The 17,300-nt window shown below is 38.6% G+C and overlaps 1 protein-coding gene across 1 annotated transcript; it reads right to left on the reverse strand.

Annotated features, from left to right (window-relative positions):
• Window positions 1-328: 328 nt before the first annotated feature.
• Window positions 329-16,456, reverse strand: LOC138260264 (uncharacterized). The gene is made up of 4 exons (XM_069208589.1): window positions 16,446-16,456; window positions 15,288-15,343; window positions 12,197-12,213; window positions 329-1,166 (listed from the first exon to the last, which is right to left on the reverse strand). Exons 2-4 carry the CDS (start codon window positions 15,295-15,297, stop codon window positions 543-545), a joined length of 651 nt encoding a protein of 216 aa, XP_069064690.1. The 5' UTR covers window positions 15,298-15,343; window positions 16,446-16,456; the 3' UTR covers window positions 329-542.
• Between the last annotated feature and the right edge of the window lie 844 nt (window positions 16,457-17,300).

Consider the following 17,300-nt stretch of genomic DNA (forward strand, 5'->3'; position numbering starts at 1 on the left):
ATGACCTATTTAAGCATAGACCTAAATACTGTGAGGGGAGAGAGGAAGCCGTATAACTATATTTCTCTCAAATTCAAAGCATTGCCTTCCCAACAGCTCAAACGCAGTCACAGTGTGGACAAAAATTATCAGTGTGGATGTGATTTTGATAACTCATAGTTCTCAGGGGTATTGAAAGGGAATTAAGTCCATCTTGAAGAGTGTGCAATATGTTCCAGAAGCTGACAATGCAATATTATTCCCTAGTGTTCTAAATAATTGTAGAAAGAGTGGTTTTACAAGTAAATGAAAATAAATTTTTTGAACGGAACGCATTGAACAAATGATAATTGATTCATGCATTTATTTTAAAGTATAGACTCCAATTATATACATTTTAACAATGTCAGATGGTGATACATAGATAGTAGCTGATTGTGCAGTATAAGACAGTTTGACTGAAGAGATTGGTTGAATGCAGATGTGGTACAACATGCATTAATAGATTAAGGTTTTTGTTTGATTGATTCCTTGTCATGTTTCTGTTCTAGAAGCTGCCCGAGTTACTTTCCCTGCTTTTGTCCCTTGTCTTTACCCTGGCTCGTTCCTTCAAGTCCCTTTCCTTGGCTCCCTTCAAGACCCTTTTCTACTTTTCCATATTCTTGAACCTTTCCCTTGTCGTCGGCTTGGCCCTTTCCTGGTTTTTCTCCATAGCCTTGCCACTGGTCTTGTCCCTTGCCACCTCCAAGTTGTGTTTCTTCAGCTTTTCCATGACCATATACCTGGCCATGTCCCTGGTCTTTTCCCTGACCTTTCCCCTGGTCTTTTGCTTGGTCTTTCCACTGGTCTTTTCCATAATCTTTTCCTTGATCATATCCCTGGTCTTTCCCAAAATCTTTTCCTTGATCATATCCCTGGTCTTTTCCCTGCCCATATACCTGACCTTTTCCCTGGTCCTGTGCTTCAACTTTTCCCTGTGCTACTCCATAGCATGTCCCTTGAACTCCTTGTTTCCCAGGTTCCTGTCCATAACTTTGGCTTGCTCCATAGTCTTTTCCCTTGCCAGGACTGATTCCTTGCCCTTGCAGCTGGCCATGGCCCTTGTCGAGTCCTTTGTCCTGTCCTTGGTCTTGCCTTTGTCCGGAGAGGTCTTTTTGAACTCCGCACGTTCCTTCACTTTCTTTTCCCTGGAGAGAAAAGAAAGAACACATGATGGAGAGATGGTAAGTTTATAGTTCACTAAAATGAAACTTAATCTATTTAGTGTAATTAACAATTATTTAACAAACAGAAGCATCCATAAGGATACAGAAAGCGCAGGCTCAGTTCACACTATCAACACACATCAGCTGATTAGTGACGCAGTGGCATGCAAAATACAAAATCTGCAAAAAAAGGATATGTTTCTAATTTGAACCACCCAATTTCTGTACATATTTAGGCAGTTCCAGTGCAAGGAATCTCAGAGTTACAGTCAAAATTATATTTTCCCACTTTGGGGCTCCCTTTCCTGTAGCAAAAGACAATTTTCGAGGCATCTTCGTGTACTGTGGTACCATCATGTGGCATCTTTGGTGGCACAGTAACCCAGCTTCCTCCATTTGTCTTAATAGCAGCAGTCCTAGATTTGACAAGGGTAACAACATGTAAGAAAATAAAATTTTCACACATCTACATGCAGCATATGAACACTTAATTGACATGAAAATGTTTTGCTTTGTTATTTTCATGTTTTTTACTCATATTCCCATAAACAGGTTATACCGTTTTCGTTTTTAATAGAGCAACTACTTTCCCAGTTTTGTAACACCAAAAATGTTGCCATTGATGACATTGTCAATGACATCAAAAATCAAGTGCGACAACATAGACCTCCGCAGATCTACTTTGAATGTTGTGACCTCAAATCTGCTCCTGTTTTGTTCACAAGGGTGCAGAAGGGACAAGTCATAGACTGCCATTTGCTTTAACAATATCTAATAACACTTATTAAATAATAGAGGGGAGCTGTTGCTGGTTGCCTTTCTCTCTATTTTTTAACTTTAATGTATCCAGAAACTAAATATAATAGAGTTTTCTGTTCACAATGACCCTCCATTGGAAGAATATTATGAATGTTACCGAAAAGTACTAAAGCTGCAAAGTGGGACAGATATTAAAAATAAACCAAAATTGGAAAATACTGTGTTGGGGATCTTCTACATATGCAGGCCTTTGACACGCAGAGGTCCACAGAAGTACTGGTAGAAAATACTTGTGATTTCTCATTTACGAACATGAGAAAGTAGTTTTGCATCCATACATATACATGGCATATAGGTGCACACAGGGAAATGTCTTCCATGAGAGCATGGGCACTTTGAAATCTTTTGTGTGATTGGAACAATATTTCCCACTTGTGAGAAGCCCATTCGCCTACAACCTTCCATTTTCAGAAGTATTCCCCTTTCAAGTCCTATCCTATGGATTTACGACTGATCGTATACATCTCTGACCTTTTTCGAAGCTGTGAGCAGGCTGAGGAACTTTTTGTGAATATTCACAATGAAGTACATTTATGAATGCTCCCAATCTTTGAGGGCTTGCCATTCTGTAACTCCACCACCTCTTCTTGGTAGAAGATTTACTCGCATGGAAAACTGTCTGCCTACACTTGTTTATGCCTGTAAAACCACAGTGTATGAATCACTTTACATGTAAAATTGCTGCTTGCATGTTTAAGATGCACTTACATATGGAAATAGCTTTTCTGAATCAGGCCTCAGGAATTCCAATACAGTGTTAAATTGTGTCATATGGTGTTGCCTTTTGGGGAATTTGTAGTGTTCTAAATTGCTAGTTTCACATGCGATGGCTTCTGTGGGCTTAGCACTATTGTTTTGTTAGGTGATTTCAGCTTCATAGACATCATTGATGTGGAGATGGGCAATACTAGCTGATTTGGGAAGAATTCTACTGGCGATTGAGGCATAATCATTACAGGATAATGGGAAATCAGCAATACTGGCTGAATAATTGGTACTACACACAGATGGAGGTGAGTAATACTGGCTGATGGGGGATGAACAATAATGGGTGAAGTATAGGCAATAATGGTGGATGGTGGATACGTTATAATGGCTAATGATGGATAAGCAATACTGGCTTAAGCATAAGCAATACTTGCAGATGGATAATAAGCAATACTGTCTGATATGAATGAACAATGCTTCCAGGAGTATTTGGAATGCTGCTGGATGGTAGATGAGCAATACTGGCTGATGGAGGGATAGGCAGTACTAGATGAAATATTGCAATACTGGCAGAAGTAGTGTTGCCAGCAGTGCCTGATGGTGGATGAGCAAGACTAGCACTGGCTAGTGGATGAGGAATGGCAGCTAATGAGGATTACCATTACTAGATGTGTTGATACCACTGACTGATGACCAATGTTATCTGGTGATGGCTGCACAGCACTGGTGATTGAGGGACGAGATTTATTGGCTTTGGCGAATCAGCAATACTGATTGATTTTGGCTGAGCAAAACCGGCTAATGAGGGATGATTAATTTAGGCTGTTGGAGTAGCAGCACCAGTGGCTGGTGGAGTAATGCAAATACTGGTTGATCAGGGATGAGTGATAAAGGCTGATGGGAATGGGGGATTGCACTAGATGCTGCATAGTTTGGGCTGAACCGTATAGGCTCATGTAGGGTGTTGTTAGAAATATGTTTATTGGCGAATCAACTACATAATGCTGACAGGAAATCCCTCTCAAAATTAGCAAAGGGTGATGACCTTATTTTTCACTGCCAGGTACATTGAGGATTTAGTCAGGAAGACTGTGTTGCTCTGAAGTAGGGAAATATGTTAACAATACTACTAGTAGTAGTATTAGGTCTCAGTCTAAGGGGTACAAGGCTTTATACTTGTTGGCATATTTTTCGATCCATGATGGTAAAGCTTTACCTAAAGTGTAAGAAGGTTGTTTTTATCTCTGTTGTAGTGTCTGAAATGTGAACTGTAAGCAATGGCATCTCCTCAGTTGAGAAACTTAGGGTAAATCTCACCAGAAAATAAAAAAAGAGACTGTTGCTGGATTGCTTTCCCACTGCTGAGTTTCATAAATAGAAGACATTGCTCCTTTCCATCCTTCCCATTCACAAACACTGCCAGCAGAGCCCACATGTACCTGTTTAATTATCCTGGAACAGGGTACAGATACCTTACCAACATCCAGCTGAGAAGGCTGAAAAGCAGCTTTCCCCCCTCCTACTTTCTAGCCCCAAGCAGGCTGTGTAGCACTTTGGCATTTGGTTAGGAGTGCTTGTTATTCTCGGAAAACCTTCCCCTTAATCCCTCACTAACAGGACCAATCTGTATGGTGCTTCTATGCATCAGTGTGAGCATCACAAAGATGCAAACAACCAGTAAAGCGAAAAGTGTCTGGCAATTAGGGATATGCAATATTGTGTAGATGTATGCTTCTGTGCGTTTATATTGATCTGTTTGTGCATGGTTGTAAGGTGGGCTTTTTCCCCATTTTTGGTAGGCATCTCTGATATCTACTCTACATCTCTCATTTTCAGTTGCAATCCCAGGCATAGGTTGTCTATTCATGGCATTGGATAATACTCTCTGACATTGGGTGGCCACCATACCATCTGGTGGTCCCAATTGGCATCTGATTATTTTGGTCTAATGTGGACATCCCTGAAATCAGATGCCCATGGATGGTGTATATTGAGTATTACTGGTTCTGGCTGACATGTATGATATCTGATGAGTACACCTATCTTCTGATACGATTCCTGGCCTAAATTGATCATCCCTTATGTCCTTCAATTATACATTGCATTTAATGGACACTTTTGGCATCCAAATGTTTTGCATTGTAACCCATGGCAACTGGTGGGTATCACTTGCATATGGTGGGCATTCCTAATATCTAGTGATGACCCCTGATATGTGGCAGTGATAGCCGGAATACTCTGGGGCTCAATGACATTTCATGGACATCCCAGATACATGGTGGCCATTACTTGCCTCTGATGAGTTTTTTTTACATCTGATGGTTATCACTAGCTTGAGGGAGCCATGCATGGTATCTGGTAGACATCCATAAGAGGTGGTCACACTTGCATTGTGGTGGGCATCCCAGGCTTAGCGTGGATATCCCTAATATATATGGTAGACATTCCTGCTATCTGGTAGCCAAACCTGGTGGCCATCCTTGTCTCTGTGCCACAAGGTGGGCAACCATAGCATCTTGTGGCAACCCCTGACATCAAATGGGCATATGGTGGTCCTTCTTTGCTTACTGATTGGGCATCTCTGCCATTTCATGAGCCTCCCTGGTATCAGATGGTAACCCATGGGCAGGAAAAGCAGGGTCTGCCTTTTGGAAGCAGTATTGAATGTGAGTATTTGAGGAGAAAATTAAGCCTTTTTTTTTTATATTTCAGACCAAATTAGTGGATGTACACTCACTGAAAATCAGGTATTTAATGACAATTGGGGTATTATAAGGTAATATCAATCTTTTGTTTAAGTTAGAGAGTGATGGATGGAGTGATATGTATGAGAAGGTGTAATTAGGGTTAAGGCTAGTGTATGTCCAGAAAATTGTGATGAACAATTTGTTTAATTTCTAAAAATGACAAATTGATTTATAAATACATATTGATTATGAATTGATTTATGTTCGCTCATTGGCTGATGTTATAGAAACCTTCAGCTGTTACACAGTTGATCATCACCCTTTCTCAAAATGTCAGTGCCACAACTACCCAGTTGAATCTTTGTCTCCTGGAAGTGGCCTAGTGGATGGATCATAACGGCTTAAAACCTAATGGAGATAATAGAAAGGTGTTGATTTTAGGCAATCACCCCAACATCAGGTCCCCGGCATAGTGGTCAACCTATCTGGCCTCTTCTCCGTCAACGAAACAAAAAGTAAAAAAAATCTAGGCATCTAACTAGAACACAAGCTCTCACTCGATGACCAAGTGACCTCTCTAGTGGGAAAATGCCTCAGGATCTGAAGAATCCTTAAGAAAAACCTGGGACACTAACCTTATTTGGCCCACAAAAGTGTCATTCGGGTCTTGGTCATCTCCCACCTAGGCTACTGCAATGTTCTATAGCTAGGACTAACACAACCAAGACTAAGTAGACTACAGAGAATCCAAACTCAGCTGCCCTTATGCTGTTCAATCTTCCCAGACGTGCTTCCGTGAGCGCTGGCCTGAGAGACCTGCACTGGCTATCTACTGAGAAATGGATGCACTTTAAAGCCCACTGCTATTGCTATAAGGCTCTGTCAAATTTGAGCACACAATATCTTCAATCTTAATCACAGAGAGAAACCTAATATCATCAGATGCTTGGTTAGCACAGGTTCCTAAATCTTACAGTTCCAGAGCTGGGGGCAGCTCCTTCAGATTTATGGCTCCTGTGATTTGGAATAATCTGAAGCCTCCTTCAAAAAACAGTTTAAAACCTGACCTTTTTTATTTCAAACTGCTGGTCTTTCTATCAAAGTAGCTTTTATATACATCCTTGCAGAAGTCTCGTTCTTGGACACTTTAAGAGAAGTAGTCATGTTCTCTACAAAATCAGCTAATTTTTATCAGTTTATGGAATGTGTTACTTTCAGAAGATTGTAAACTGATGAATGAGATTGTATTTATTTACTGAACACATAAAAACCTGGTATTTGAGAGCAAAATAACTATATTGTAAGAAAATGACATGCTAGTGTTTGAGGAAAAATGGGTAATTTACCAAACACAGAACAGCTGATATTTGAAAGCAAAAAGTAATCTATTTCAAAAACCTGACAAAAGAGATTATTCATGCTGAGTCAGGGACACAAGATATTCAGCTGACTAACCGTCAAACCTTACCTTTATCACTAACAACAACAAGCGAATTATAGATCACACTGTACTTTATTACACACATTTTTCGATATGCAAGGATTATAAACCCATTTCGTAGAAAGAGAGTGGCCATAATCCTCAACATTATGTTACAGTGGAGCTATGAACTCTGTCCAAAATGTAACTATCAAGTTAAGGAATCTGTGTTACAGTTTAATTAAATAATAATTCGATGGAACAGAGTATTCCTTTTTAAAATTTGAATGGGAATTAAACAAGGCACATGGCTGAATACTCAAAATCAGGTACAACCTCCAATTAATTGGGGCAACGACTTGGAGGATCTATTACATTTAATTTCGAATTTCATCTCAACAACAGCCATAAATAAGTTCACTAAACATTCTAACTCTAAAGCTTGAGTGTTAAAATTCGGAGAAAAAGGAACACTGTAAACAAGTAAAAATCCTGCAAGGTCCTGTTGGAGCATAAGAGATTGAGGCAAATAAACGCTATAAAAGCAAATAAGAGAAATAGAAATAAACGCTCAAGGAGACACCGGACTTCATTATTGCACTTCAAAGTTACACAATGGAAAGCTATTATGGTTAATAGTGGGGCATGGCAAGGGAAGGTACAAGAATACAATTGATTATTATGTATAATATGAGAAGTGAAAAGTATATGTTTACTGTTTTTATGCCAGTAATCCATCTGACTTTATTGTTTTCCCTAAATATACAAACACTGCACTATAAACTTAAAAAAAGGAAATAATTGTATCGATTAAAAAGGTTATTCTTAAAAAATACTAGAAACTAGTCAAATTCCTCACTCCTGGAAAAGGGTGTTAATACATGCACTATGCCCAAAAATCATCCCCAAAAATCATTGCATTCCCCTCCTCAATGCAGAGAGGAAGCTATTAGGTAAATTTCTCATTAACAATCTGCATGTCTGGGCTGAAAATCAGAACTTACTCTCTCTTCCTATCAATCAAAAGGCTTAGCTGCTCTACAGAAGACAATAATGTTGCACTTACCCAATACGTGAATAGGCCATTAAAGAAAATTCTAATTTTGTACACATGCTACACAGATTAGATTAAACATCAACATTTGAAGGTTAACCATAGGAATTTATGGGCTAAATTAGTATAAAGGGGAATTAATAACTAATTACAAGGGAACCTGACTTGAAGTGAAGTTCACTTGGAGGTCACTCTCTCCAAAAATGATAAACTCCAAAGGTTTAAAAGAGAATGCAGTTTAGCTCCCTCACTTTATACATTTCAGATTTAAATCAAGATCTTGAGAATGCAGATGATCTTCCTCCAAACCCTGGACATGTGCCTATCATCTATCTGGAGTATACAGAGGATATTGTCATATTTTGTTTAACTCCTGCAGGGCTCCAATCTCAGCTATTTCATCTACAAGATTACAACCTAGATAAAGATCTAAAAGTGAATTTAGGGAAAACCAAAATCATGAAGGAGCCATTCCAAAATGTGTCTGTGAATGTTTTACAACTGAAAAGGACTATTTAAAACATCTGATATTATTGGAACTCAAATGACCCATCAGTACTAAAACCAGATTATGCATTGGGGCTATGAACAAGATCACTGAAGAAAATAACCTTCCTCCACTAACGGAAAGATTCCTTGGCCAGAGTGCAAGGCCTTAATACAGAAGATCCTCAAGAGTAATAGCAGACAGGAGGACCTCTACATTTTACAATCACACAAATATGAAGATTATTATATCAATACCTATTTGGATTTTAAACAGGACTATGGGTGATCACTAGACCACCAGACTTGCAGATGGTAGTTGGACTGCCGCCAATGCGGTGGTCCAAGCGCCTCATCACAACCCTGGGTGCCGGGCCACCAGAGAACGGCTAGCTCTACCATGATCAGTCTGGAGGTGGTGGTGGTCCTAATTCACCAGGGATTACGACCCCTTTCTCTGCCAGCGGTTTCATGGAGTTACCACCACCATGAAAAGGCTGGTGGAGAACGGGTGCAGAGGCCCCTGGGAGCCCTGCACTGCCCATTCACTTGACATGCGCAGTGCAAGTGCCCCCCTGTCCAGCACCCTCGCAATGTTCACTGTCTGCTTTGCTTTGCAGATAGTGAATATTGCGAGGGTGCTACCATACCCTCCCCGCTACAACATTGGTGCCAGCTTGATTATGAGCCGAGACAAAGCTGTAGGCTGTTTCCTGCTAGGCCAGCCAGTGAAAACTCAGGTTTATACCCACTGACCTAGCGGGAAACTCTTAATGGGGCCTGTGTGGAGGTAGCCTGTGTGGTGGCAACCTCCCTATCTGAACTGTCTGCCAAACTCATAATGAGCCCCCATATGTTGTTATCATTGGATCCAGTCTGCAAAATAATATACCTAAGATTTTCTTTATTAAATATACTGATATGGTAGTTTGAGGGAGCATGGAACTGGCAGTGCTCAAATTTCGAAATCATAAGACTCTGAGGATATAAGAATGAGTCAATTGAGCACATATTCTGCTTGTGTCCAGCACTTCTGGATTTGAGCAAAAAATATCTAAAGTCAGCAGTCGTCACAGCTAATACCAGAATTATATATCAGCCACCAAATACTGCTTTTTACTAATTTATTCTGAAATTAATCATGTCTTTGGACTTTCCCTACTTCATCTACAATTAAAGGCATGATATTTTAGAAAGAGCTATAGATAGAATTGTGTGCTAAATACTTATTTGTATCTTTTAAAATCACTGTGGTTAATTGGCTGGATTACTGGTCATTATGTATTTATTTATTTATATATTTTATTGTTGGTAAGGTCGTCTTGAATATAAGCTCTGTGGTTTTGTTTTTATAATTGATGAAATATTTTTTTCTACACAATACATTTGGATTAATTTGTTGACAAGCTCAGCGACCTAACTTAATTTCACTTTCCATGACATTGTGAATAGCTCTGTGGGCGTTATCAAGAGCACTGGACAGATTGAAGCTAACTGCTTTACACGCCAGCAATCCTAAGCCAAATTTTACCAATCTGTAATGGATACGTAAAGTAGATATTTTGTGTCAGGGCTACAGAGAGTCAACAGAATTAACAAATTCCCAATTGTAAAATATGGTAAGATCCACTGCTATTTGCATTAGTTTACAGCCGTGCTAAATGGAATATATGGTTTTTTACATTTTTTATGAACCTTTTCTCAATCTTAACAATAAAACCGGTAATAGGCAAATTAAATAAAAATGAGATAACATTTGCATTTCAACACATAGCACATAGCACACAAATTATGTAGAAGGATTTGAAGGATTTGGTTCTAATGCCCTTGGCAATATCGAACATTTATGCATTCTGCTTAATTATATTTACTAGCATTGTGGCAAATACTTTGGCAAACATTTTACAGACATTTGTTTCTGAAACTCCATTACTAACAGATGCTAAGAGATTAATGGATTTCACTGATACAAGAGTAATGGATGATTTGATAATTCTGCCAAGACTGGTCCACAAGCAAATTCTTAATGGGTGGCATATTATGCACTTAATTAACTATTTAACAGTGAATAGAGTACAATCTGAAATTATCATCACTACAGATATACAAGGTTTAAACCTGTATGAATTGTGTGACCCAAATGGACGTGTCTGTGCTTCTAAGCAAATAAAAAAAGAAAAACCTAGTACATGAAAGATTCTCAGAAATCCCTCCCAAATCGGTATTAATATCCTCAAAACGAAATGAATGAGATTTGAGGTGGGGGGTGTAAAATCTGTTATGATCACTGGAGAAAAAAATGTGTCTTTCTTCTGGGTGCGGTGAACTTCTAGAGACTCATATATGGTGACCATCCCCCTTAGAGATCATTACAGACACTTAGGTCTGTTCACAAAATTCATTTTGTAGTATGTTTGGTAGTACCACAGTGATACAGCTCATGTCCTACAAAATGCCATTAAACTATCTAGAGGTGAGGATCTGTTCCTCTGCCTCTCTGATCTTGTATATGTGGAGATCTCTGAACATATTAGTGTATATTTGAGAGGTAAATACAGGTGGGACAAAGGGACGTGGTTAGGAAATTGGGAATATCTGCTCCTCCATGGGAGAGATTTAGGGAAATGTAAAAAGGATTTTAGGCAGATACCTGCTAGTACAAACACACCCACAAATAGTAAGACCATTTCCATTCACAAAACTCACTTCTAAATTTACTAAACCACAAAAAGCAAAAAAGCAGGTTGGTTTAAATATATCCCAGCCCAGCTTTGGAGAGAATCTAGTTCCACAAATGACCAATCACTGGTACTGCAACCCACACCTTAGACCCTAATGGAGGCAGTGACTTAAAATAAAACCCATAGCTGATAATGTTAAAATAATTAAATTATTTCATATATGTATAAAAACTAGAAAGAAATAAGTTACATTAATTAAACATAATTTTAAATCAATTTCTTAAATATTATTTGAAAATAAAAATGCTGATTATGGTTGGATTTTTTATTTTGGTAAAAATAAATAATGTATGATAATAAATTGATATATTTAAATTATTTAAGACCAATCCAGCAACCACTACTGCGGTTGCTTGACCCCAAGACAGTGTGACATGTAAAACTAGGAGCAGTGCCCAGTGTAAACAAAATCCACGAACAGTTTGTTCAAAGGAACTGCGTACATTCAGGACCAACAGTGCAAAGGGTGTTTTATTTCCCTATGACACGTTTTGGTTTACACAAAGCCTTGATCACAGGTTTCTTTAAGCTGGAACGCATCATGGTAAAATAAACTTCCACTGTTTACACCTTTGGCCCAGTATGTGCGTGGTTCCTTTGAAGCGTTCCTGGACTTGTGGATTTGAATGATTCAATAAACATTTATTTTGATGAATTAATGTACTGTCATTTTTATTTTATTTAGTTCTAAATATTTGTTTTAAATTATTTGCGTTTGTAGTCGGCACTAAAATATTTTTACTATTTTTGTAATTGATATACTTTAATAATTTTCTCTATCTTTTCAATAGGCAGATCTCGGACAGAGAGCTCCATCCGTGCATGGAAAGTTACTAGGAGGAACTGTACACTTGTAAATTCAGTGTTAGATGTCTCCACTCCCTGATTTCAGGTGGTGGAAACTTTCAAGCCTACACCTGTGTGTAAGTCTACAGTCAAAAGTGTTGTCAAAATCAACTCTCCTTTTGGATTTCTTTCCACACTGTATGAGGAAGGGAAATGCCATCCTTTGAGTCTATTGAAACTTTCAGATTAGATCAATAACTTCTGCCACCACATTCGCACCTTCTTAGAAAGTATACGGTACAGTGTCTTACCTGCTTCTGCTTTTGTGCTGTAAGTTAAAAAAAGACAATGTTGGTTGAAATTAATATTTGAATTAATGTTGGTTTTTAATAAAAATCACATTTTTGCAACATATCTATACAATGCAAGTTTACATCTGCTACTGGGCAGTGTGACCACTGCAGGGTGATGATACTAAAGTGATTCTATTGATCTATTTATTTTTTTATCGAAGAGAGGAAATATACTTTGGGAGTAAGGATTAATTAACACGTGGAAAAGGAATATACATAAAGTTTACAAAATACATGTTTTACACCTTTAAAATATTTTCATATGAATACAACCTTTGATTCACACCCCTTGAAACATGGGGGATGTGGATTCTCTCTACGTTTACAAACTCCGTGAAGCTACTGGTCCATGTAAATGGACATATGGATACTTGGGTATAGTTACTGCAAGTGCCCGTGAATACCCGCAAGGCTATGACTGTGAATGTTGGCCTCATGTTGTGGCCATCTCGCCTGACATTCCCCAAGGGACACACACGCCTCCTCCCCTGGTTATCAACGACCGACAGAAGCAGCAGAACATCCTCCCTTGTTAGTGACATCTCCATACCTAATACTGCAGCAACCCGGCCTTTGTGAATCAGGATTCCATAGATAAATGTGACTTTCTAGTGAAATAGATTTTATAATCGGGTCTTATACACTTCTCTTTTCTCGTTAGAACGTTTTTGCTATTTTTTGTTTCTATCTGGAATATTTAGAAATAAATATTAGACAATTGGAAGGCTGGGGGGGGAGGGAGGGTAGGTGGGGAAAGGACGGCAAGAAGTAGCACAAAAAAGAGGAAATTAATATGGAACACAACCCACCACATAATGAAACCTTAGAGTTTATCTCAGAATTTAGATTTCAACTCTTTTCTTTAACGTTCGACAACAAGACATGCGCAGCTGGGGTCATGGACTGAAGTGTTTCCATAAATAAACCGACGCTGTAACCAATGTGCATCAAATCGTAGCACATATGTAATTGTACACAGTTGCTAATGGGTGGAGTGAGTCAGGGAGAGACATTTGTTTAGACCAAGGACTGCCAACAAAAGGCTTGACTCATGCCAGGTTTGTGGGCTAACCACCGGCTATGCCAGCATGCCTATTAACGCTCATTTTATTTTATGTATTGCATCGTACTTGTTTATCCTGTAACTCTGACACGGATGCTAAGCACTGCTGGTCTACACATTTCATAATGGGGCAGCTTTTGGACATTCAAAAAGATCATCACAGGAAACTCTAGCAGAGTGATGGTTGTTCTAAACCCCCTTACATGAATAAATAAATAAATCTGGGAGCCAGAGCTACATTAACCACTGATGTACAATGGGAATTTTAAAATATTTTAATTGACTGTATGTGCCAGAAACATATGACATTTATAGCCAATTACACAATTGTTGAGGTACTGACTTGCTACTGTCTGTTTTATAACATTTGAGCTTATGTTTTGAGCAACAAGAACAAACATCTCCTTCCACCTTCACTATGGATTTTAAACACCTTGTGAAGCTTTTTCTAAATAAAGATGTTTCTAGGCGCTCAGTTCGTGACAATATATTAACTGTCCACTGTCACGTATAGAGTAAAACAAACTTTATTCTATCAAACTCATCAACAAGAGATTGGTAAATGCAAATATATGTTTCAAATGAATTGCTAGTTTTGGCACTTAAAAAAAAAGTAAAATGCTAATAGATGGTTTAATGAAAGTGCAAACTAGGTGAACAGGTGTGTCTTATTAACATATATTTCCTCCTATGATATATTGTGACTTGTGGTATATATATAGATATATATGCTTCATGTGGCAGATTGCCTTTGTGTATATGAAACTAATGAAGATGGCACTGGATCGGGGCAATATTCGCCCTTCTACTTGTATACGTTAGCTGAGAATGTTGGGACATCACAAAGGAGCGGGCCTCTGTGTGCTGTCACTGGGCTCTTCCCGCAGTATGCTACAATCAGACATCATACAGTCATGAGTAATTTATTAGAGCGGCAGTTACTGCATCTTACCCCTAATGCGTCCTCAGAGGAGATAATTCATAGGCTTTTAGAGGGATGGACCTCAGAGGCTCATGCTTTGTCTTTGAATCAGACACGTTTTCAGGGGGAGAGATATTTTCATAATTCATAATTCTCTGTGCACCAACACTAACCCTACTAGCTCGAAAGAGTCTCACCAGTGGGCCATCTGACTTTCCTATCAATATGTGGACAATTCCACCATCTTTGACAAAAACATTTGTGGTAGTAAATTGGGGGAAATTGATTGGATTGGAGCACCCAATGAAATATATCAGAGAATATGAGTCAGTAATCAAATAATATATAATGCCCTGAGTTCACAGAGGCAATGTGATGGGGCATTGGGCAAGACTATACTTTTGCACCCTGATTATTCTGTTTACACATTTGCAACTTGATTTTTTAATTGTCTAAGGGAAAGTTTTCCAACAAAATGTTGATCCTTTCATGTTTGAGCCATATTGCTTATGCAGGTGACATACTGTGCAGTTGGATTGAGCACGCATTGGTCTTTTGCAGAGTGTTGCTCGAAGATCAATGATCGCATATACTTCTATCTGCATGGCCCATGTTAAAGTTCTTGAGTGTTCTACCACTTTTGATGATCTGACTGTAAAATTGTAAATGTGTAAGATTAAAATCCAGTTAATTAGCAAGAACTGGACTACTGCACTGAAGTGCACATATACCAAAGGCTCACCAGCATAAATCAACGTTCATGTTGATACTGGGTAAGAACACACTTCCACCTAACCAAGCATTACTATGCTGTTTCTTTGAGAATAAAACATACCTAAAATATTGCTGGGTTCGGATAATGTAATCCTTAATAAATTAGCTTGTTAATAATTTGTAGCACTTTGTTATATTTTTTAATGTATCTGTTTTGCTTTGTTTTACTATGTATGGTGTGTAATTGATTAGTGGTAATGTGGTTTTTTAAATTAACTATTAATGACCTCAAAGAACTTAGAGGTTGAGATTGTGACGACAAGGTGAAATTAAGAGCTGAAATCACTTACATTGGTCCATGGCTTGGGTGTGGGTGGTCTGGGGTCCCCAAAGGAGAAACAAAGGTCTGTAAAGGAAAGAAAGGTCATCAGAGAAACTAAAATAAGGAGCAGGAAAGTTGATCTTTGTACTGTGGCGATCTATTTCAAGTAATGTGCATTACCTGAGTGTACCTTCTGACATTTGTATAGATGTGTAGATAAAATTCAGTTTAGTGGCTAAATTATAATATGAAAAATCAGATAAACTGAATCCATATTCCTGAAAATCATCTTAATCAGGTTATTTGAACGTGGGTAGTCACTGTATCGAACACCTTGTCATCCATTATCTCGGTACAAGCACCTAACTACTTTAATTAGGCTCCATACAACAGATGTATGGAATGATGTTACTAGGAAGCCATTTGAAACCATCTGTCTACTACACTGGGCCAAAGGTGAGAAGATAGTGTCCTTCATGCTACAAGGAATATGAGCTCTCCTAAGTATGGAGATGTTAGCTAATGAGATGAAAAACAAGGACAGATAGTTGGGGGAAATTGTGGCGACAGGTACTTGGGTTTTTGGCAAAGGGCTGCAGTGGTGGAACATGTCAGAGGAGATGACAAGCCCTTAGATTGATAGATGCCAAGATGCAACAAAGGGTACCCCGCTAGAATGTAAGGGGGCGTGCCGACTGAGCACACCAGGTTCCATTAATGAGATGAAATATTAAAGAAATGGCAAGATTGTTATATTAAACTACTGTGGCAGCAATGTGACTGCACCTGTTTTCAAATCTATATAAATGAAAAAATTACAGTAAAATAATTAAAACTTAAAGAGGGCGTTAGAGGGTTACTCTCACAGCAGAATGTTGTCACAGCAGTTACATTCCTCTTTTTTCCTTCTGTCTCTACGAAATTTCCTTTCACAAAACACCTAGCCCTGACTAGTTACTCTAACGACATCAGCTTTCTTTTAGTTTATACACGCAGCTCTAGCTTAAAAAAACAACTTAAAAATCAGTTTGCACAGATAGAAAATATACAAAACATGCTAACAAGTATTATCAACAGGTGGATTATGTATGTGCCAAAGTACATGCATTGGCATCACCAATTTGAAACCTACATCCTGCTTAAGACATGCAAATACAGCGCAGTGTTTCCTTTCCCCAAAGCTCACCTCTTACCAGAATGGATGGGTAGCCAAGAATCTTAAAACAGCACTGAGAGACTGGCATTTATATACAGGGCTGGCAGGGCGTTGTGCGCCCACTGGGCAAGACCCCACCCTATCAAAGGCGTGTTACGCGACGACTGGCTTGAATCACATAGTAATTTAATGCAGTCAGACGGTGGCACAACACATCAGTAGGAGCCAGATATAAATGTTTAGATTAGTCCAATGAGAATACTTGTGATTATTTTTAATTATAATAATTATGTTCTTTTTTCTGAAACTAGGCCGAAGCCATGAACAGACAGGACATCCTAGTGAATGAGCTCATAGACGCAATGATCCAGAAACAGGCATCATCAATTGCAGACTGTCAAGGTCGTGACCCTACTCGTCTGTGTCAGGGCTCACCTTCTCATTCCAACTTCTGCATTTATTTATCTACACACTTCAATTCATGGACTCAAAATATTCATTGTGTATGGACACAAGATATATTAAAGACAATAACATATATATATAGAATTATAGATGGATAGAAATGAATTGCAGATATATTTTTCGCTGTTGGGTTCTGGGTGACATTATATAGGCAAGAGTGCAGCGGGAGTTTTCAATGATGTCACTGTGGTGTGGTGTACCAGGACAAATCTAATCCAGACACCATGAGGAGGGGAAGGTGTTCATTAGCAAACTCCAAAGATAAAACCCACAAGGGAGGGCATCGATGTTGAGATGTACACATTAATGCTTCGTAGCGCAAATGATCCACAACATGCCACTCAAAAGAGATGTCAATCAACATTATTACAACAAAAGACATATTCCAATAGTAAAGGTTCTACCTAGCCAATACATCTG

Source organism: Pleurodeles waltl, chromosome 9 (genome assembly GCF_031143425.1).
Source record: "Pleurodeles waltl isolate 20211129_DDA chromosome 9, aPleWal1.hap1.20221129, whole genome shotgun sequence".
Taxonomy (NCBI): domain Eukaryota; kingdom Metazoa; phylum Chordata; class Amphibia; order Caudata; family Salamandridae; genus Pleurodeles; species Pleurodeles waltl.